The sequence below is a fragment of the Bos grunniens genome, chromosome 2, assembly GCF_055505025.1.
Source record: "Bos grunniens cultivar Pamir isolate PY7600 chromosome 2, Bosgru_T2T1.0, whole genome shotgun sequence".
Lineage (NCBI taxonomy): Eukaryota > Metazoa > Chordata > Mammalia > Artiodactyla > Bovidae > Bos > Bos grunniens.
Window position 1 is genome coordinate 39047575 of NC_141166.1, and position 22682 is coordinate 39070256.

The window sequence follows — 22682 nt, forward strand, 5'->3', positions numbered from 1 at the left end:
CTTTCACTTTTCACTTTCATGCATTAGAGAAGGAAATGGCAACACATTCCAGTGTTCGTGCCTGGAGAATCCCAGGGACAGGGGAGCCTGGTGGGCTGCCGTCTATGGGATCGCACAGAGTCAGACACCACTGAGCGACTGAATTGCCTGACTGACTGACTGAACTTCACAGAAATACTTGTCCTTCACTTAGTCAAGTACTCCCTAACAACACCCTACTACTTTCTTCAATTGCTTATGATTAGCTCAGAGCAGTGGTCTCAGAGTTTAGTCCTTGAAATGGCAGCATCAACCATGCCTTGGAACTTGCTAGAAATACAAGTTCCTGAGCCCCATTCCAGAGCTACTGAATCAGAAACTGGGGACTGGAGGGTGGGATGCAGCCATCTGTGTTTTATCAAGTCCTCCAGTCCTCCAGGTGATTCTGTTGCCCATTCAAGACTGAGAGCCACTGATTTAGAGAACTGTTTACTGATTAAGATGGAGATGATCTCCAGCTGAGGACAAAACTAGGCCATGAGAAGATGCCCAAGAGAGGAAAGGCTTCTTTCTTGATACCTTGAGGATCACTGAAGAGTGAAAACTCTGCATCAATAGCACTTCGAGGGAATGAGGGCAGTCGGAGGAGGTCTTCCTGGAGCATGGAGACGTGGGACTGCTTGTGGGCTGTGGGGATCTTCTGGGTGAGGGAGATGAGAAACAAAACCCGCCCCACTTCCTCCAGCTTGCGAGTGAACACCTAGCAGCAGGCGAGGGCAGAAGCAGACGAAAAGCGGAATTGGGCAACCCCGAAACCCCCACGACTGAAGACATTAAAATCTCTAACGGCAAACCAGGTTAAGTAAAAATTAAGGGGTGGGGGAAGTGAAAGGAAGGAGAAAGAAGTTTCTTTTCCTTACCATGCAGAAAGAGCAAACAATAGTTAATTGACTCGCACTTCCTGCATCTGTCTGCTCTACAGAAGGAAGTGTTTCTCATGCCAGGCTGGAGAAGGAGCACAAGGCAAGTATTGTCAAGAACAGCTCAGTATTTTAAATAGAGTGCATTTGTGTGGATGTCATAAGATGGAAGGCCTTCTCCAACAGAAGCCAGTCAATTCCACTTGCTTCCCTCATTTCCAATGAGGCCTTAAGCTGTTTCCTGTCAGTTCTGGGTTTGCCTCTTAAAGACTGAAATGGGATCCAGGAAAAACCTCTTTTGGGACAAAAGCTAATGGGGCCTAGATTGGTGGCCCTTTAGCCCTGAGTTTAGATGGCATGAATGTGGGGCTCATGTTCCTTTTCCAAGTGCCTTTTCTGTTCCTGGTCAGAGGGCAGGGGGATGTGATTAGGAAGATGATCAGCAGCTTGACCAGAGCCAGAACCACAGTCTGCATGTTATTATCTCCCTGAGGAACTTCAAAGTCTTAAGATCACAAGCGGGAGTTTACAAAGAGTAAGAGTCTTGTTTCATGCTATTTTTGCTAAAGATTTTTTTCTGTGTGTGTGGACCATTTTTAAAGTCTTATTGAATGTGTTACAGTATTACTTCTGTTTTATGTGGCTTTTTTTGGCCGTGAGGCATGTGGGATTTTAGCTCCCCAACCCGCACCCCCTGCATTGGAAGGTGAAGTGTTAACCATGGAACAGCCAGGGAAGTCCCTATGCTCTTCTTTTAAAACACGTTCTTAAACATTATGTTTTAAAAACCTTGCTCATGAAGAGCTGTTATTGATTATGGCTTTCATTATTTTGCTGCCAAAATCAGAGGCTGGTATAATTTGGGGGGATTGCTTTAGAAATTAAATATTTAAGTTTTCTCCCAACACCTCATACTTTGTAACACATTCACTATTTTCTTTCTTTTCAATGCAATTTAGGTAGTTAATATTAACTATGTTTTAAATTACTTAACTGGTTGAATTCTATGCCATCTCATGAGGATCTCTCTGAATACTTTGATGCCAAATTGGCATTCTTGCTATGTGCAAAAAAATTGAGAAGATAAAAGCTTTTTGTTTTGACATTTTATTAAAAATAAATGAATGTAACATGTGGTGGTGGTGGTTTAGTCGCTAAGTCATGTCCAACTCTTGGGATCCCATGGATTGTAGCCTGCCAGGCTCCTCTGTCCATGGGATTCTACAGGAGAGAATACTACAGTGGGTTGCCATTTCCTTCCCCACAGGATCTTCCTGACTCAGGAATTGAACTCAGGTCTCCTGCGTTGCAGGCAGATTCTTTACCAACTGAGCTATGAGGAAAGCCCTTTGTTTTGACATTTTATTAAAAATAAATGAATGTAACACATAGACCACATTAAACCTGCATCATCAGAACTGTGGGCTACAGCTACATTTCACATGCAAAACAGTGAATTTTCTTAAGTTCAGTCTGATTTGTGATGAGATGTGTGAATGTTATTCTGCTCTTCAATCTAAGTACAGCAGATTGATTCTATCTCCTCCTAGTTTAAGAGAAGTTACCAACATACCAAAGGTCAGATCACTGGTCAGAGGCAGAGCTATGACTGAGTCCAGATCTCTGAACCTTGGTTCAGTGCCTTTTTCAGGTATGCTACCATCCATTGAGAGGAGGGCATGGCAACCCACTGCAATATTCTTGCCTAGAGAATCCCATGGACAGAGGAGCCAGGCAGGCTACAGTCCATGGGGTCACAAAGAGTCAGACATGACTGAAGCAACCTAGCATGCAGGCATGCTTTATCCATTGATCCCTTTTATTTTTTTCCAGCTAGCAGAAATTTCTGAAACAACCTTTTTATAGCTACATTATATGTATTCCCAATCTGGAATGAAAATCCATACTTAGAAACTAGTAGGTAAATAAAACAGAAAATTTCTATTATTTATACCCCAATGATTCATCAAAATACTACTCCAAGTGAGTATTTAATACCTTTACATATGATCCAATTTGCAAAACTTAAAAAATACACTATTTGGGGGGAACTGTCTATTGATCAAGAACCCATCCTTCTCTCTCTAGAGATCATAACAGAACCATAGGATCTCAGGGCCAGCAATCATTTACAGATAGTCTATCCCAGTAACATGACACAATAATAGCATAAAACTGTGGTGGTCAGGCACCTGTTTCTGAATGAGCTCCTGTCCTTTCTCTGGATGCATGTGTACAAGGTTCAGCTGTGGAGACACGGATCTCCTGAAAGGGTAAATATCCCGAACGTAGGTCTGTGGTGGGGTTACACAAAGACAAAAAGAGTTCAAACGGCTAAACTCTGACTCTCATTTTCTCATTCCCCAAAGGGCAGACAAACATAAGTTATGTATTTTCTAATGGTTTCCATTCTTACTATTTCGCCCTCCGGCCAAATTCTACAAAATCCCAGGAATATACCCCCTCCTTAGGAAAGCTTCAAACTCCCCAAGCCAGATACACTTTCCCAATCCCAAATGCCCTGTCAGGAGCAAGGGAGCCAGAGGCAATTTACTAAAACACATTCTGGAAGAGGAAGAAAATCATTCTAAAGTGCTGTCAGTGGTCTTGAGGCTTCCTTTTGCTAATTAGATCAGGTTTCCATGATCATGCTTAATATAGTGGAACAAGAATAATGTTAACATTCCAAATAGATATATGTCCTTACAATATGGGAACTTAACTTTCACTTAGATGTAATAAGAGTGACAATATACCTTACTTGACTTCTTCAATTATTACAACAACCCTAAAGTAGACACCATCATCACCTTCACTTTACAGGCAAGCAAACTGAAGGGTATGAAGGTCAAGTGGCCAGTCCAAACCTATGTTGACAGTAAGACAGTGTGATCCAAGAGCCATACTCCCCACCGTTAAACAGTGACACACCCCTGAGGGAAGGTGCCCTCAGGAAAGGCATAACAGGCTTTTGACACAACTCCCCATGAGCGTCAACACTCCACAGGCTTACCTTATTATAGTGGATAAGGTTCCATCGTTTATCCATGAGAAAGTAATGTGTTGACTGTGATTCTGGGATATTAAAAAACTCCAGACACTCCTAGAATAACAACAACAAATCTCAAAAAAACATTTACTGAGATCATATTATGAGCCAAACAGTAAGATGAAAGACAAAAATGCCATAAAAACAAGGTAATTTCTTATAAGGAATATAAATATATGTATTTATATCTTACATTGTATATATTATATGTGTGCATATATGTGTATATATATTATACACACATATATATGAATATATACAGGCACATAGCCATCTAAAAAATGATAGCATAAAGACTGTGTAAGATCTCGTAAGACAGAGGTAGGGGTTAAGAGGTGCAAGCTATATTTATTAATATATGATAAATAAGCTACGAGGACATAGTGTGCAACACAAAATGTATTTTACAATAATTATAAATGGAATATGACCTTTAAAAATTGTGAATCACTAGGCTGTACACCTGAAGTTTATATAATATTATACATCAACTATACCTTAATTTTGGAGAAGAAACTGGCAACCCACACCTGTATTCTTGCCTGGAGAATCACATGGACAGAGGAGCCTGGTGGGCTAGAGTCCATGGGGTCACAAAGAGTTGGACATGACTGAGCTACTAACATACATACCTCAATTTAAAAAGGACACTGTGACATAAACTATCCGCTCTGCTCTCATAGTGCTAAACGAGGTACAATTATAGTACAGCCTTGAGTGATGAACTGTGGAGACACAGTGGCATCTACTGGCCTCAGTATCAGGAAGAAAGCATGTTCAGTAGCAGCATTAAGAGTATTATGAACTACAATGATTGAGCACTTATCTACTATATTCTACATTCAAGGCTTCCCATGTAGAGAACTTACATGTGTGTGTGTGTGTGTGTGTGTGTGTGTGTGTGTGTGCGCGCGCACGCATGTGTGTAGGAATGCTAAGTTTCTTCAGTCATGTCTGACTCTTCGCAACCCTTTGGACTGTAGCCCACCAGATTCCTCTGTCCATGGGATTCTCCAGGCAAGAATACTGGAATACTTGTCATGCCCTCCTCCAGGGGATCTTCCCAACCCAGGGAGAAAACTTGTACAACCTGCACTAATATCGAGCACTGCTGAAAAAGCAACTGAGACTAGAGAGAGCCTGCCATTTGATTTATTTAGGTGACACTGGTTGTGGTGGAGCCTGAGTCTGAACTCACTGCCTAGGGGAAGTGGATGTTGAAGTCTGTTTCCCTGGGCCTGAGAGATTCTCTGGGGATGAATGGGTGAGACTTGGAGGAGACCTAACAACCTTTTCTACTGAAATCAGATACATGGGTTTGGCAAGCTGGTTTTCTCAGAGGTCTTTCTACTTATGTCTGGGCCAACAGTTAGGACTTCAGATAAAAGAGGAATCACTGTACTAGTATACTTATTACTTTTCCTTTAAAACCTTCCAGGCATGAGTAGCTGGATTGCATTTCTCTTGAGGTACACAGTTGCCATAACCATTAAAAATACTTTCTTGATTCACCTAATGTATTCTAAGGTGTATCTCTCTCTCTCTCTCTCTTCTGCCTCTCTAATCATTTCTGTCAGTGGCAAGTCAAGACTATGTATCAGTCAACTCAGTGCCAAAATAAGTGTCTCTGCATGGGTCACCTGATCACCAGAGTCTGTCCCAGTGTTCTTGGTGTACAAACCCAGGGCAGCTCCAGAACAACCACAAGCGATACCAGGATGGTCTAAAGTAGGATTCTCAGCATCTGAAGACAAGTGTTATGAGCTTTGTAGCTGAGAGGGAGCCTTTGGCTACTTCAGTGCAGAGGTAAAATGTCAGTGAAAGTGGGAAAAATATGCAAGAAAATAAAAGCAGGCAAAAGTGGGGCAGATTCTAGAAGATGTAAATAAATGCACATATTTATTTGAAGGTAGAAAAATGCCATTTAATTCTAAACTGGATGATCAGTGAAGTGGCCATAGCCATTGTGCATTAAAAAAAAATCACTTCTGTTGAAAGTCATCCCTACCTTTAACAGGGCTTCAAACTGAGTGTCTTCATGGACTGGCAACTGGGTTGGGATGTCACACTCATTCTGTCCATGAACTACCAAGGTTTTGGTACCTACAAAAGGTAAAAAATCATAATAAACTGACTTCTACTATAAAGAAGTTTGAATACAAAGCATGAAATATTGAAATATTATTAAGCTGATGTTTTTCTTGTTATTATGATGACTATTAGTGAGGGTTTAATGTGAGTTGAGGATTCTGTTAGTGAGGGTTTAATGTGAGCTGTGCATTCCACTATCTGTACTCCTTTTTTTTATAGTCAATATCTGCTTTAAATATGTTTCCTTATTATTTAATAATGATAGCTACCATTTATGGAGTTCCAATACTTATCAATGGTGTTATGTGTATAATCGTATTTAAATCTCCCAACAACCCTATGACACTAGTGTTATTATTTTCGTGTTACAAATGAAGAAACAGAGAACTTATTTTTATAAATAAGAATGTATAAGTAACTTAGTCAAAGACATTTATTTACTAGAAGAGTCAGAATTCAAGCTTTAAACACTGCAACAAATAATATATTCCTAAATTTTAAATAATGGCTGAGAAAATACAAACAGAGAGACTAGCAAAAGCTAAACAAGTACCTAAAACATAGTTTATTATTTATTTTTTTAAAGACTTTTTGATGCGGACCATTTTTAAAGTCTTTATTGAATTTGTTACAACACTGCTTGAGTTTTACATTTCGGTTTTCTGGCTGCGAGGTATGTGGGATCTTAGTTCTCGGCCAGAGATCAAACCCTCACCTCCTGTAATGGAAGGTTAAGCCCCAAGTCCCATGAAATGTAGTTTCAATTTACTTGTTCTGTATTTTACTTGGCTGGTGAGACAGTATTTCTACTTCATTCCTTAATTATAAATCTTTGTGAACATTATGATAGACCTTGATTTTCAATGAGCTGATTTTAAGTATATGCCTGACAATATGAGTTTCTTTAATAACAATGAACACTTTGCTGAATAATCTATAGCAATTGTATTTATTGCTATAGATACAATAAATTGTGTATTACCATTTACTGAATGCTGACCATGTGTCAGACATGACAGCAAGTATTTTACAAATCTAAACTCATTTATTCCTCACAATTGTGAAGTATGAATTAGATCCCCAATTTACCCATAAAGAAAGCTTCAAAAATTATGTACCTTGTCATAGCTAATATTAATCATACAGACAATGAGAGGCAGTGCTCTGATTTTAACACGGGGCTCTTTGCTGCCCGTTTTAAATAAAAACTGTGTTCTTATTTATATATAATTCTGTCTTTCTCTTTATATCGATACATGTATCATCACACATTTTCTTAGTCATTGCACAAGGATAAAGGCTTGGAAACATTTATTTTATCTCCAAGAAAGACAAGCTATCCAAAGTGAAAAGGAACTGTATCTAGATTTTATATCATACTGCATGTTCTTTTGTAATTCTCCTTCCTGCTTTTCCCCTTTGCAATTTTTCATAAAGCCATCTCTCAGTAAGTTCACAAAAGCCTGGGGTCCATGCCACGCAACAATATTATTCTCCCTGCAGTGCCAAAAATCCCTTCAAAAAGGCTTTCAGTTCAGCTGGCCCTCTGTGATAGACTTAAACACATCTTTCACCTTGGCAGCCCTTCAAGGACTGACTCACACAGATCTCAGTTCTCATGTCCCCCTTTTCATCTGGCAATTGCTGACTTTTAAAGGGTCTATTGTGTTTCTTCAGATTGCGTTCAACAAAAATTCTTTGAGGCACTCAATCCCAGGGTTGGCAAGTTTTCTCATGAATGAAAGAGACACTTGGTCTGTAAAAGGGGTATTCATACTCTTAGAAAAGTTCTGTCATCTGAAGGCAGTACCTGGCATTGAAGCGGTCACCAGGAGCTTCACCTCACACTGCTCCTTCTTCATTGTCTGCTTCAGATCCTTGAAGAACAGGCCTTCCACATAACCGACCACCTCCCACAGGAAAGTCAGAGTGGCCGAAATGGCGTCCATCCCCCACTCACAGGGGGTCCTCACAAAGTACATGATTAATCCCACCTGCAACTCAGGACAGGAGGAGGTCACAAAGCCACAATGACTCTGAATTCACATTCTCATTTCCTTAGCTTTGCATTTTCTTAATTAGATATTCTTTTTTTGTTTTTGTATTCTCTGTTCAAGTGCTTCTCTAGCATCTTCAGTGGCAGTAAGCAGGAGAAGGTATAACTGGAAAACTGGCCAGAGCAGGTTGCCATACATTTTTGCATTATCACCAAAATACCTACTGCTTAAGAGGAAAGCAAAAGACCATGTTTTCCAGCTTTCAAGTCACTTGGTGGCTCAGGTACTTGGACCACCCAAAATGACTATGTGACGTTTGTCCAAACACTGTTTTCAGCTTGGATTATGTCTAATAATTATATCTGACATAAGAACACTCTGCTTGGCTAAGTTGGTGAACTTAAAAGTTTTTGTTTGTGTCCTCTGGAATAAGTTTTGAAAAACTGTGTGCCCTTTTGTATATTTTAAAGTTAACCTTTAAAATGTCCCATCATAAATTTACATTGTTAATATGAATAGAGTATGTTAAACATCCTGTATGTTGAAAAAAGAGAACTGACTATAATTGGAATGCATACTTCACATACTCCGGCACATTTGATGAAATTAGTTTTAGCTACCTTATTCAATAATGCACAACAGAATCAGAAAGAAATAATGTAAAAGCCACTGCCCATCGATTTTACACTTTTTTTTTCCTGGAAAAATTTGCTAAACCTAGAAAACTTTCCAGTTACATTGAAAGAATCAATGTCAGTAACCCAGTGCACTTTGGTGACTCTGAAGGCTGAATATCCTAATGATGGCCAAACCTCATACCTAGTACAAATCTACAGAAGACAGGAAAAGGTGGGAAGTCTTGTGGGTTTAAAGGGCCTCAATCAATCAGAAATGAGGTTTCCTTAAATCTAATGCAGTACATCAGATTCTTTCCCTGTCTTACACATCTGTCAATGCAGCCTGGTGATACCTGGGAGGGTCAGAGTAGGCCTTTCTGGTGTACAGTGATGACTGAGATGGCAGACACGCCCAAGAAGTGTTAATGCATATCTACAAAATGAGGATTTGGAGATTTATTCCCTTAAAACTATTTGGGCAGCAAACTGCTTCAAAAGTCTTCACATACCCTTAGATGGACTAAGACCCCCAGATTGAAGATCACTGAATCAAGTTGGGCAATGGGTTTAAAAGTTCCTAATGAAGTCTGGAAGATATAGATCATGTTCCCCAACTCCCTATCACACATATCTATAATAGTTGTTAGAAAAAAGAGAGATACAGTGGGGGTAATGGTTTAAAACATGACTCTGCCCTTCACTGTTCTGCCATTCTGAGTACAAAACCCCTTTCCCTAGTCCACCTGAAGCATGCATGTGCTTGGGATTCAGGATAAGATTGGGGTTTATATAAAACAAGGTTATACAGCAAGTGGCCGATGTGTACCCAGCCCTTTGCTCTAGTAACTTATCAATGACATAGTTGGGAGGATTTATGTCTAGCGTTAAGGCTTATTTGGAGTTGAAAGGACAATATGGCAGAAGGGAACTGAACTGTCCATTTTCTTGTCCAAGGGCAAAAGGATGGAGGGGAGCAATATAAGTGTTTCCCCCATCCAGTGACTTGGGGAAGCAGCAGGCACCCCAAAGGGGCTTTTGCCTCTAGTGTTTGTGTCTCTGACAAGAGTTCACCACAGAGCCTTTTGATACCAATCTGGCTGTAACATAAATTTGGCAGAGCACATACTTAAACTGAAGGAGGCTGTGATATTTTTGGCTGTGCTAATCTACCTTGGATTTCTGAGTAGTGCAGATAGGAGACGTAGTAGTAGAAAGCTTCGCTGGAGAGATTTTTGGATAGAACTGCCATAGGCTGGTTCACTGAGCAGGATACTCTAGTCAGAGGACTTCCTAATCTAAAGCCATATGGAACAACCAGAACTCAGAGGGGTGGGTAGCACCAGCAGGAGCTGAGATGGAGTCTCCCAGCAAGCACTGCTGGGAGTAGACAAGGTTTGCAAGTTACAGAAGCCATGGGCTTCAGCTTCCACCAGTCAGGCGTTCAGCAACCAGCCAGATTGAGAGCTCTGTCTAACAAGTGGAGGAGCTGGGGCAAACATTGGACAGGAGATAGAATTCTGAACAAAGGTCTTTTTTTCTCCCCAACTCCAAATAACATCTAGAGATGAAAGAAGTTAGAAGGGAGGAGAATTCCTAGAGGTTAAGTATTTTTAGACAAGAGAGACCAAATACTATCCAAAGGTACTATTTATATATTTCTATCAGTCTGAACTTAAAATTGGATTGGACATTTATTTATATTTTTCCCCTTGTCCACCAGCAGGTGGGCATTCATAATGAAAACCACCTCAGTCATAAACACAGGGAAGGAATTACAACTTTTGTTTGCACATCAGAGTAGTAGCATTGAGTTAAATTTATCATCCTCCTGCAGATGCATATGGATAACTCTTCTATTTCCCCACTCGCAGAAGACCAGTGATGGTTAGGAAGAAAGAACATTCTCCCAACACTGAAATTCATTTGGCCATCTGTCTGCTTGAATTAAGGTGTAGTTTAAAAGAACAGTCATCAAGCCAACAGTCCCCAAACTGCATATTCATTTAGGGTATAAGGAGGAGAATGTGAAGAAACTGGCAAATTCTGGAGGGTTCAGGAAGGAGCTGCGAGGACAATGTAAAGCACAGATAGTTGCTATGGAAAAATACACTCACAAATACTTTGTATCTAGGGCAACATTTTCCTCTGTGTGTTGTGTATGTGTTTTAAACAGTGAGATACGAAAAGGGAAAGAATGACTAAAAATGACACATACATTTTTCAACAGAAAACTAAAATTAAGGACCAACATGAGGAAGTTCTATAATGCTAAAGAGAGACAGGGAGGAAACAGACATTTATTGAGTGCCCATCACATGCCAGGGATTGTGCCAGGAGGAGTTTTCCCATATAAACAGTGGTGAATTCAGCTGACTATGATGCAACTTCAGGCGCACAGTTAATGAAAATTTATTTGAAAAAATCCCCTAAGACCTTTTTCTCGCATTGTTGCTTCTTACTTGGAAATGAACACTTATAACCTACTTGAGGTGAAACTCACCAAGTAGTTGAATAGGATGTGAGAGGTCTGAGCAGGAAAGTCTCCGATATTCAGGAGTAGTTTGCGCAGCATGTACATTAACTCATCCTGAAAGAGCAACAGAATCTGTGTCTCATTCAGCTGCCATGTTGTAGGAAATAATACTAACTTTTTGAAAAGCAAGGTGGGGGAATTTTTCTTACTTTTGCCCACATGTTGATTTCTCTTATGTTCAGCATTTTAATACAGTATTTGTGATGCTTGATAAATTATTTAAGCCAACTGTAACACCTTCTCCTAGAAGCTAGCATATGAAGTTATTAAGTAATAGTCTGCTGCTGCTGCTGCTGCTAAGTCACTTCAGTCGTGTCAGCAATAGTCAGACATTTTTTAAAAATAAAAATTAACACTGACTCTATAGGTCACATGCAAATCACAGGAAAGCTGTATATTTAGTCAACACTATTTATAGCTTTCAGGTGTGATGAAAATGTGAGGAGGACCTATCTTAAGAAACTATTAACAAATTAGGTTTATTAAACTTCATAGCTCTGTTTCCTAGGTAGATGTTTATAATTAACCTTTCTTTCAGAAACTAAACTTAATTGTCCAGCAAACGGAACAATAATATAGAAATGAAGAAACAATTTATAATTATTGATATATTTTGTCATTGCTCAGAAAGCTACTTTTCTTTGGCATCATCTTCTTATAGGGTGAACTGGTAAATTAAATGTCTTGATTAAAGGAGAGTTTCAACATACACTAATAATATTACCTGTATCACATACTACCAACCAATCAGAATTCAGTAAATGTACTCAACACTGAAAACATTATATGGAATTTAATCTTTGTTTAAAAGACTGAGAATCTTTCAGTATCTTATGGTCATTACCAGCAGTGTACCACACACATATGGAGACATCAGTTAATGGGGAAATTCAAAAGAAAACAGCAAAGTTTAATTTGTTCATTATTATCATTATGCAAAGTACTTCTTGGTTATGTGTCAACCAATGTTGCATGAATATCACAATAAAGTTCACTGCTTGTTGTTTAACCATGTTCACACACAGAGCTACTATAAACACAGAAGATTTTACTTGTCTATTGCTGATGGTCAGTTTTTCCAGAAAATGTCGAAGAACTGTTGATGGATCTTCAATTAGACAATTCCATAAGACTTGCTGGGCCACAGCACTCACTTTAGAAGAGAAAATAAATTGAACATTCATCTTAAATGGACATAAATCTATTAGATATAGTGTTCAAGTAATTTCTAAGCTTTAACTGGTTTCTCTAAAATTTTTGCCTCACAGAGTTCTATGAACCCTTTTTCTACTGAAGGTAAGTATTCTTCTTTTTGTTGTTGTTTCTGAACATTTTAGCCTATAAAGAAAAGGTGACAAAAGCGTATAGGATGGTCTTTAAATACTAGCATTGCTTCTCTAAAGAATGTATTTGTGATAGACAATGGAATATCATTCAAGCTTAAAAAGAAGGAAATTCTCCCACTTAACAACATTATGGATGGACTTTGAGGGTGTCATGCAAAGTGAAAGAAGTCAGACAGAGAAAGACAAATGTATGATCTCAATTACATGTGGAATGTAAGAAAAACCCAAACTCATAGATACAGAGAACAGACTGGTTACCAGAGGTGGGGGGTTGGGCACTGGGGCTGAGTGAAGGTGGTCAAAGATTACAAACTTTCAGTTCTAAGATAAATAAATCCTAGAAATGTACAGCATGATTATATTTAACAGTACTATACTGTATATTTGAAAGCTGTTAAGAGAATATATATTAAAAGTTCTCATCATAAAAAAACATTGAAACTACGTGTGGAGATGAATGTTAAATAAACTTACTGTGGTATTCATTTTGCAATATATACATACATCAAATGTTTACGTTGCATATCTAAAACTAGCACAATGTTATAAGTCAATAAGGGCTTCCCTGGTGGCTCAGAGGTTAAAGCATCTGCCTGGAATGCAGGAGACCTGGGTTCGATCCCTGGGTTGGGCAGATCCCCTGGAGAAGGAAATGGCAATTCACTCCAGTACTCTTGCCTGGAGAATCCCATGGAGGGAGGAGCCTGGTAGGCTACAGTCCATGGGGTTGCAAAGAGCTGGACACGACTGAGTGACTTCAGGGTCAGGGTCATACTTTAATAAACAAGAACACATTTATGAATCTTTGTTTTGGAAATCATCCTACTATTAACAGTGGTATTTATTAAAGTCCTATTTCATTGTTTGCTATATGGAGAAACTTCTAATGTAATATTTTGGGTTTTAGAAAATACGTTTTTGTTTAGAATGCATATGAATTAGACCTGACTTTATATTGTTCACATAAATGCTTTCAATAATAACTCCTTCAAAAAGATGACATAGTTGAGCCAGTAATAGTTAAGGTTCCCACTTCTAATGAGGATGGCTTAGGAATAAATAATTATTCCTAATGTGAAAGAAAAAGTGCTACTTCTTTGGGGAAGGTAGTTGGCTAAGACTGCCTGGAATTGCCCAGGCTAAGAAAGCAGGTGGGTAAAAGTGAGTAGTGGAGAAGAAATAGATGATCTTTAGTTTAAATAGTTTAGTTCAATTTTCTAAACTAGGAATATAAAATTTAGCATGACTTTATTTTTCAGGCTATATTTTAAATAAATTATACCATCTTTTTTGCTTCAGAAGCTAACCATCCAATTGAAACTGAGCCTTATAAATAATATTAACAAGAGATATGCAAAATAAGCTTTAGCTCTCATGTGGCTTCATAAATAATTAAAATAAATGCAGGTTTTTGTTAGGTTGAAATTGGTTACAAAACTATAACAGTATTTTATTCTGATTGCTAAGGAAGGCATTTAATGCTTAAAACATGAAAAATACAGAAAAAGACAAGAAGGAGAATAAGACATGTCTTGTTGTTGTTCAGTCGCTCAGTCGTGTCTGACTCTTTGCAACCCCATGGACTGTACCACGCCAGGCTTCCCTTCCTTCTCCATCTCCCAGAGCTTGCTCAAACTCAAGTCCTTTGAGTCAGTGATGCCATCCAACCATCTCATCCTCTGTCACCCCCTTCTCCTCCTGCCTTCAATCTTTCCCAGCATCAGGGTCTTTTCTAATTAGTCGAGTCTTTGAATCAGGTGGCCAAAGTATTGGAGCTTCAGCATCAGTCCTTCCAGTGAATATTCAGGACTGATTTCCTTTAGGATTGACTTGTTTGATCTCCTTGCAGTCCAAGGGACTCTCAAGAGTCTTCTCCAACACTACAGTTCAAAAGCATCAACTCTTCAGCACTCGGCCTTCTTTATGATCCAACTCTCACATCCATACATGACTATTGGAAAAACCATAGCTTTGACTAAATGGACCCTTGTTGGCAAAGTGACGTCTCTGCTTTTTAATATGCTGTCTAGGTTTGTTATAGCTTCTTTTGCCAGGAGCAAGCGTCTTTTAATTTCATGGCTGCAGTCACCATCTGCCATGATTTTGGAGCCCGAGAAAATAAAATCTGTCACTGTTTCCATTGTTTCACCATCTATTTGCCATGAAGTGATGGGACTGAGTGCCACAATCTTAGTTTTCTGAATGTTGAGTTTTAAGCCAGCTTTTTCATTCTCCTCTTCAAAACAACTATAAACATTTCAGAGTATGTTTTTTCATACACATGGAATATATATTTACATGTATCTTTAAATAATATTGTATAGAAAATACTCTTAGGTACTCACATTTTTAATTAGCAATAAATTGAACACTTTCTGTATTAATATTTTTCTACAATATTATTTCTAATGTGCACAGAATGCTGTCATTTGGAAATACCACAACGAACTAATATCCTATTGTCAGATATTAAAATTATTTTCAAATATTTGTTCTTTCTAATATGTTCAATGTTCAGTATTCTATATAAATCTTTATTCACCCCTCAATACTGCCTTAGGAAATTGCTAGGGATCAAAATCTGTGTCAAAGGGTGTTCACACTTTTAAGGCTTTTAGGATGCACTCTATGACACTGTTTCAAGATGCTTGCATTAGATTTTTACTGCCATCAGCAAGGTGTGATAATGCTCTTTTCTTTGAATATTTACCAACTACGCATATTTTCATTTAAAATAATCCTTATAATTTTTTATATTAAAAGTAAGATTTCATTGTTGTTTTAAACAACAGTGTTATTTACAGATGTTATTGGCCATTGGATTGTGTGTTTATATTCTTTGTCCATTTGTCTATTGGCATTTAAAAAAGTCATTATTAAGTTATAAAGCTTTTTTAAAAATAATATTAATCTGTTATCTGTCACAAATGTAACTCATCTTTCAGTTCAGTTCAGTTCAGTTGCTCAGTCGTGTCCGACCCTTTGTGACCCCTCGTTTATTATTTAATTTTGTAGCTATTCTCTATAGATACTACCTCTGAAAAGGCAATCAATTGAGAAAGATGGTATTAATGATGTCAAGCCAATAACTAAGATTTCTAAGGTGGCTAAAATCACTGTTTGGTTCCTATGTGGTCAAATAAGCATTGCTCTGTTCTCTGGGCATAAACAGCACTCCTGGACCAACCCACATATTTTAAATGCAATTTCTTGGTCATAAAGTTTATGAAAAGAGAAAGTGGAGGAAGTGACAGTGTTAGTTCAGTATATAGCAAATCTGTAATTATAACATGTGCATAAAAGAACTCCATGTGTGGCCAGTGGTTCATGTCTTCAAGAGCACCCAACTGTCCTTTGTCAGATGAGTACCTCAAGTATTTATTAGATGGTTTTACTAGTCAAAGCCATACCTGCCACTCCGTCTTCTCGCACCTCACCGTCCTCCATCAGATGGACAATGGGGAGCACAGCTGCACAGATACATGCTGGGAACACTGCCTGTGGGGGTTGAGGCACATGGTGGTTGGGTGTGTGTTCGGTGGTGTGTTCCTCATCTGAAGAGGGAGACATAATCGGGAAGCTTTTCTCAGTACCAGGTACATTCTCAGAACATTCTAACACAACATTTCTCAGTTCAAGGCCTACCTATAGAACATTTTTTTGGTGTATGTAGACATCTAGTTGTCACAGCATCATTTGTTGAAAAGACTATTCTTTCCCCATTGAAGTTTCATGGTACCCTTTTTAAACATGAAATTGACATACATGTAATGGTTTACTTCTGGTCCCAACCTATGCCATTGATCTGTATATCAATCCTCAAGTCAATACCACACAATCTTGATTACTGCAGCTTTGTAGTAAGTTTTGAAATTAGGAAATGTGAGTTTTCCAACTTTGTTCTTCATTTGCAAGATTACTGTGTCTTTTCAAGGGTATGGAACAACTGAAGCCTTCATACTTTTTGGTAAGAATATAAAATGACACAGAAACTTTTGAAGTAGCTTGGCAGTATTCCTCACAAAACTTACACATAACTTCTCATAGCATCATAATTCATAATAATTGAGATGAAAACAATACAAATGTCCAGTAACTGATGACATGATCAGCAAAATGTGTTGTATCCATACAATGGAATATTATTTGGTGATAAGAAGGAATGAAGAACTGGTACATGTGACAAATGGATCAACCTTGAAAATATTATGCTGAGTGAAAGAATCTAGTCACAAAAGGCCATGTACTGTATGGTTCCATTCCTATAAAATGTGCTGATTAGGCAAATCCACAGAAATAGAAAGTACACTACTTCTTCTTGGGGTTGGAAGAACTGGTGGATGAGTGACTACTAATGGGTATAAGGTATCCCTGTTTGGGGATAATGAAAATATTCTGAAATTAAATAGCAGTGACAGTTGCAAACTCTACAAATATACTATCAATCAATTGCATTACATACTTCAAAATGGTGAATTTTATGGTATGTAAATTACATCTCAGTAAAGGTGCTATAAAAAAATATAGGTATCTTTAGACCCCGGTCCTATAAGTTGGGATTAGTTAGCATTGGTCATTTTTGAAGTTTTCCAAGGCTGTGCAATAAAGGGTTGAGAACAACTGGTTTCTGTGTAACTTTTTGATGACTTCATAAATCAGTGATGAAATCTGTGTAATCATGAAGCAGTGAGTCCCAGACAGTTCCTCATCATTAGAGAGGCATAGCTTATAAATTCTTGGACCTAAAGAGCATCACGTTTCTCCTCTGGAATCAGATTTAATTACAGGAGTGGCATGAGCTTTGTTCTTTGATTGTTGTTATTCCAGAACAGCATCCTAAAGCATCCCGCTGAGTCTTAGCTGCACACTGAAATCACCTGAGTAGATTTTAAAAAACACTGAGGTGGTGAGTCCACCCTTAGAGATTCTGATTTGATCTTGGTTGTGACCTGGGCATTTTAAAAAAACTCCCTGGTTGACTGCAGTGTGTAGTCAGGGTTGAAAACCGTCTAGAATAATGTTTTACTAAACCCTCAGCAATAAGATTACATTAATGTAATTAAAATAGAACCAACTTATCAAGGACATTGGTTGGATTAAATCAACAATTTCTTTTTTTTTGGAATACCACTCAATCTATCTTTTCAAAACTTCAAATCAAGAAGCAAGTTATTTAATGAAAACAGTGTAATGAAGTCATGGAATTGTTTCAAACACATAAGGAATAAAGGACACATTTGTAAGAGCACGCACCTTCAGCACTGACGGCTGAACGCACTGACCAGACTGATCCTCGGCGGAAGGAGTAATTCCTGTGGGAAGTGCTGGAGGTACAGGACGGACTCACAGACAGTCGACGAGATGCCAGATTGGTGACTTCTTCTACTGGCAAAGAAAACAGGCAACGTGAACTTTGGTTTTGTAACAACAAAGTTATCATCACAACTACACTTGTAGTTACATCGAAGTGTATATAGTTCTCAGAACATAAGGCTTAAATGATTTAGAGTGTACTTAGGAAAGGAAAAAACACAGAAAGAATGACAGAAAATTCCTCCTCAAAATTTCACAAAAGCAGGGCGGAAAATCACTGAATTTAGAATAGCTCATAAATTACTTTCTTTACAATTTTTGGTCTTTACTTATTTTCTTCCATTTTTATTGATATGTGTGTGTGTGTTAGTCACTCAGTCGTGCCTGACTCTTTGTGACCCCATGGACTGCAGCCTGCTGGGATCCCCTGCTCATGGGACTTTCTAGGCAAGAATACTGGAGGGGGTTGCCATTTCCTTCTCCATTATTGATATGTATTCACACACGCAGATATTTCGGCCATGCAGCATGTGGGATATTATTTCCCTGATCAGAGATCAAACCCACACCCCCTGTGTTGGAAGCACAGAGTCTTAACCACTGGACAGCCCGAAAAGTCCCCATAAATCATTTTCTGACAAACTGCCAGTACTTGTGAAGGCTGAAAGCAGCTAATGGACCAACCCCATTTTTAATGATGAAAGACTGATTGAATATATTTTAGCACACACTCTGGGTTCAGCTGTTGCCTGAATCATAGTCACTGCTTGATCCATTATCATATTAGTTCATTCAATGTGGTTAATGTCCTCCTCCATAATCGGGCCAGCTCTAAACATTTAGAAAAAGACAATTTTTCTCTTTCTTTAGATAGTGTCAGGAGGTATGTGAGAGAGAGAGGGAGCTTATCACCTCAAGTCACATAAAATTGTCAATTTATTCTAAAGCAAGTCCTTTCCCTTTTCTGACCCAGCCCTCCAAGAAGTCCAGTGTGTAGAGGCACCTTCTTCCTCTGGCTCTGAGTTGGGTGTGCAGGTGGGCTCGTAGCAAGCCTCCTGGGTGATAGGGATGGCAGTGATGAGGCTGGCTTCTCGACCAAGACGCTTCTTCTCTTCTTCCTGTTGCAAGTTCTTTAAGATGTGTTCTGCCCTTTGATGGGAGCGGGACACAGCCCGGGCTGAAAAGGATTTCTATGGAGACATGAAGGCAAGTTTGTTTACTAGCAACTCTTCTGCATGGTCACAGACAAGAGTGGTCTACGGAATGACACAGATGTGATACTTTGCTCTCAGGAAATGTTAGGGCCTCGTGATCTAGTTTCATGTTGTTTACTTGTTTCTTTTTCTACCAAGTTTCCAGGCTGTGTATAACTAAGCTATTCTTTTTCATTAAGTCTGAATAATTCTTCAAAGATGTTTATAATTTCTAGAAACAGTCTTTTTTTTTTTTACTTTTCAAACAAAAGTTCAATGATTCACTCTTTAAACACTGACATCAAAGAAACATTTTTAATACTCTCTTTCTTACCAAAATTTCTTGAACCAGTTTTAAATGAAGGACATTTATTTTGTAAGGTTAATAAAAGAGAAAGTCAGAACAATGGGAAAGAGGAGGAAAGAGATCTCTCATATGAACAACTAATTTTGAGATTTATTTCATTTTTGTATCTTATGTATCTACCACACTGTAAATACTATTTAGAAATATTAATATTAAATAATATTAACAATATATAATAATAAATATTCATAGAAATACAGTGGCACACTGTAAGTACTAAGCAATATTTGTAGAAACAAAGCAACTGAATGGAAATTATGAGTTGGTAGTGTTACTAAGGCTGAATGTAAAATCTGATTCTGTTTACCAGCAGCAAAAGCATAATAGATAAGAAACAATAAAGGAGACAACATTCACTCTGCAAAGTGGTCATTCTGCTTGTCTTAATCATGATCCTTATGCTGAGACAAATTCCAAGAGCTCTAGGGATAAAGCCATTGGTGTCAGAACAGGGAAGTGATCATTGACATTCTCTACTACCAGTTTGATGTCTATGTACAGTAGCAATTCTACGTCTCTTTGTTGGCCCGTGGTCTGTAGGATTCAAGAGACAGACAAGGGGTGTTGATCACTCTTCTGAAGGACTATAGTCATTAAAGCTCCCTTTATGCAACATCTTAACATAACATTTTCTATAATGAATGACATAACAGCAATTAAGGGCATTGATGGGCTACATGGCAATTCATTTTCAGAGTCGGGGTCAAGCTGGTTGATTATAGTAAGGTGAGAATTGTGGAATAAGGAAAAGAGAACTAAATATAGAATCAGAGGACTTGGCTTGAAATTCACTGTGAACTTGGGAGAGAGGATGGATTTGACTCTAATGATTCCATCACATGTATGGGAGAAAACCTAAAGATTTTTATCCCAGTGGTTCAGATGCTGGAATTACTACATATATGAGGAAGAACCAAGTGTGCCTTTATCTTTGGCACAAAACCATGAGATATGAAGGTACTGTATGCAGAAGAATTAAAATAAAAATATTCTTATGGGTAACGAATTCAAATAAACAGTTCTCCAAGAAAACTACAAAAGGCTAGAAAATATATGTGACATGCAAAAATATTCAACCTCACTTCATATATTCAACAAGCTTTTTAATGACGTGTGAATAAAAAAGCCAATAACTTTGTTTTTTTGCTGTTCAATGTGGCATTAAAAGATAACACTAGTTAATTTGAATAAGGAAGATGCTTTCCCATTCTGTTGAATGAGAGTAAAATGGTACAACTGTCCTGGGAATATTTTGTGAGATCTATCAAAAATCTTTAATTCAGGAGAAGGAAATGGCAACCCACTCCAGTGTTCTTGCCTGGAGAATCCCAGGGACAGGGAAGCCTGGTGGGCTGCTGTCTATAGGGTCGCACAGAGTTGGACACGACTGAAGCAACTTAGCAGTAGCAGCAGCAGGCCATGGCCAATTTAGCCACTGGCGCCAACACTTCAACCTGCAAACTCAGTGCCATCCAGTTCTCAAGCCCAATCCTGAGATGAAGAAATCTATTGCTGAGATTTCATCAAGTCTATGGCTGAGTCCATCAGAGTTGTGACATAAAGATGCCTGGCACAACAATGCAATACTCAATAAATGCTACTTCTGTTCTTTCTTTCATATCTAGAAAAAAAAATCTTTAATTCACATATTGATTGCCCTAAATCTCATGGGAAACTACGCAAGGAAATAACCATGAATTTGTGTAGAGAGATATGTTCTTTATTTTTTGATTTACTTTCCAAAATTTTCTACATTACTCTTGAAATTTAGAAAAATGCTATGTAACATGTGAAAAAGGCATATTTTGAAGATTCATTTTTTTCAAAGGGCACATATTCTTGGTTCTTGTTTATAAATAGACTGTGTTCTAAAGTTAACTGTTTATTAATTACATTACATAGAGCAGTGATAAATTAGAATAGGATGCCCTGAGTTCTCTGAGTGATGTTTGTGATGATGATACTGATGATCAACAAGGTAAAAAACAGACTAAGGTCCAAATAAGGAAAATAAGAGCAGTCAACTCAGTTCTTTTTCTTATTCATCCAGGGTCAATATCGTTCACTTTTGGATAGCATGCTGTGCCATGCTTAGTTGCTCAGTTATGTCCGACTTTTTGCGACCCCATGGACTATAGCCCACCAGGCTCGTGTGTCCATGGAGATTCTCCAGGCAAGAATACTGAAGTGGGTTGCCATGCCCTTCTCCAGGGGATCTTCCCAACCCAGGGATTGAACCCAGAACTCCTGCATTGCAAGCAGATTCTTTACCGTCTGAGCCACCAGGGAAGCACCTTGGATAGCGTATATAGGTTAAATAAATTGTTCTGTAATCAAGAGCAGCAAAAGTGCTACCTTGGGCTAAGAAATCAGTGCCTAATTGTTTTAATAGCTTTATAAGGCAGCTGCTGCTTTGAATTATAGAACAAACTGTCTTGGCTTGCAGGTCTGCAAATGCTCACCCCAGAAGTTACTTCCCTCTATTCTATTCCAGAAGAACTAAAGAACTTTTGTGGCTGCTGTTCTGTGTTACTATATTCTGATGACAAGAACACATTGTCTCTCACACTCATTGCTCTTCTCTCTTACAAGTACACCATGGAACCTGAAGATATGAGAAAGGAAGAATGCGTTACTCACAGACTGGTCTTCATTAATGGGGTCCTGGACACTCCCGCTGCACTGAGGGACCCAGGGAGGGTCAAACATTGGGACAGATGGCATTCCGAGCACCGGTGATGGCAGGGTGAAATTTATACTGGGAGGTGGGATCTGTTAGTTGATACCAGAGGAATGAAGGAAGATGGGAAATAAACTAGATTGAGTCTGAAGTAAAATCACGAAATAATCTTACAGAGCACAGGCAGTTACAAAGCACACAATGAATGTCTCTGGGCCTCAGTTTACCCATTAATAAAATGAAGAGTTTCAACTGTATGATCTCTATTTGTGTTAATTACCCCATCCTCCAAAAACATCTGTGTATATATAGTGAAATGTCTGCAAGTTTTATGTGCTTACCTCTGGGGATGGTACTGTGATCTTGAGGATTATAGAAACTTGATTTTCTTACTTTACCTTTCTGTATATTTTAATCTTTTTAAGAACAAGAATTCATTCATATTGGAGTTAGGTTTACTTATAAAACCAGAGAAGGGGAAAAAAGAAGCATCTCTTGGGCCATACACTGTGGATTTGAAGTTGCAGGATTGAAATGAACCTTGGGTTGGGTTTGCTAATCTAATTCCCATGTGAGAAGTGTGTGTGTATGTGCGCG

At 38.4% G+C, this 22682-nt stretch overlaps 1 protein-coding gene and 1 long non-coding RNA gene across 26 annotated transcripts in view; one reads left to right on the top strand and one right to left on the bottom strand.

Moving 5' to 3' along the window:
* UNC80 (unc-80 subunit of NALCN channel complex) overlaps window positions 1-22682 on the bottom strand; it is a 230089-nt gene that overhangs the window by 59624 nt on the left and 147783 nt on the right. For 16 of the 23 annotated variants that reach the window (XM_086342424.1, XM_086342463.1, XM_086342385.1 and 13 more), the window contains 11 exons: window positions 22046-22177; window positions 18849-19035; window positions 17786-17917; window positions 15943-16086; window positions 12239-12339; window positions 11154-11240; window positions 7850-8033; window positions 5957-6051; window positions 3913-4002; window positions 3092-3193; window positions 559-739 (listed from right to left, as the gene is read on the bottom strand). In XM_086342424.1, coding sequence (XP_086198550.1) covers window positions 559-739; window positions 3092-3193; window positions 3913-4002; window positions 5957-6051; window positions 7850-8033; window positions 11154-11240; window positions 12239-12339; window positions 15943-16086; window positions 17786-17917; window positions 18849-19035; window positions 22046-22177 — 1435 coding nt within the window. The remainder of the gene's footprint in view (window positions 1-558; window positions 740-3091; window positions 3194-3912; window positions 4003-5956; window positions 6052-7849; window positions 8034-11153; window positions 11241-12238; window positions 12340-15942; window positions 16087-17785; window positions 17918-18848; window positions 19036-22045; window positions 22178-22682) is intronic. The other 7 variants (XM_086342377.1, XM_086342449.1, XM_086342480.1 and 4 more) reach the window with 1 other exon arrangement.
* Window positions 698-22172, top strand: LOC147377927 (uncharacterized). Of its 3 annotated transcripts, none has more exons than XR_015142735.1 (4): window positions 698-836; window positions 962-1002; window positions 1310-1434; window positions 21998-22172. It is a non-coding gene; the product is annotated as an uncharacterized LOC147377927 (long non-coding RNA). The 3 variants fall into 3 exon arrangements; XR_015142732.1 differs by lacking the exon at window positions 698-836 and adding an exon at window positions 12455-12482 and having other exon boundaries at window positions 867-1002; XR_015142731.1 differs by lacking the exon at window positions 698-836 and having other exon boundaries at window positions 867-1002.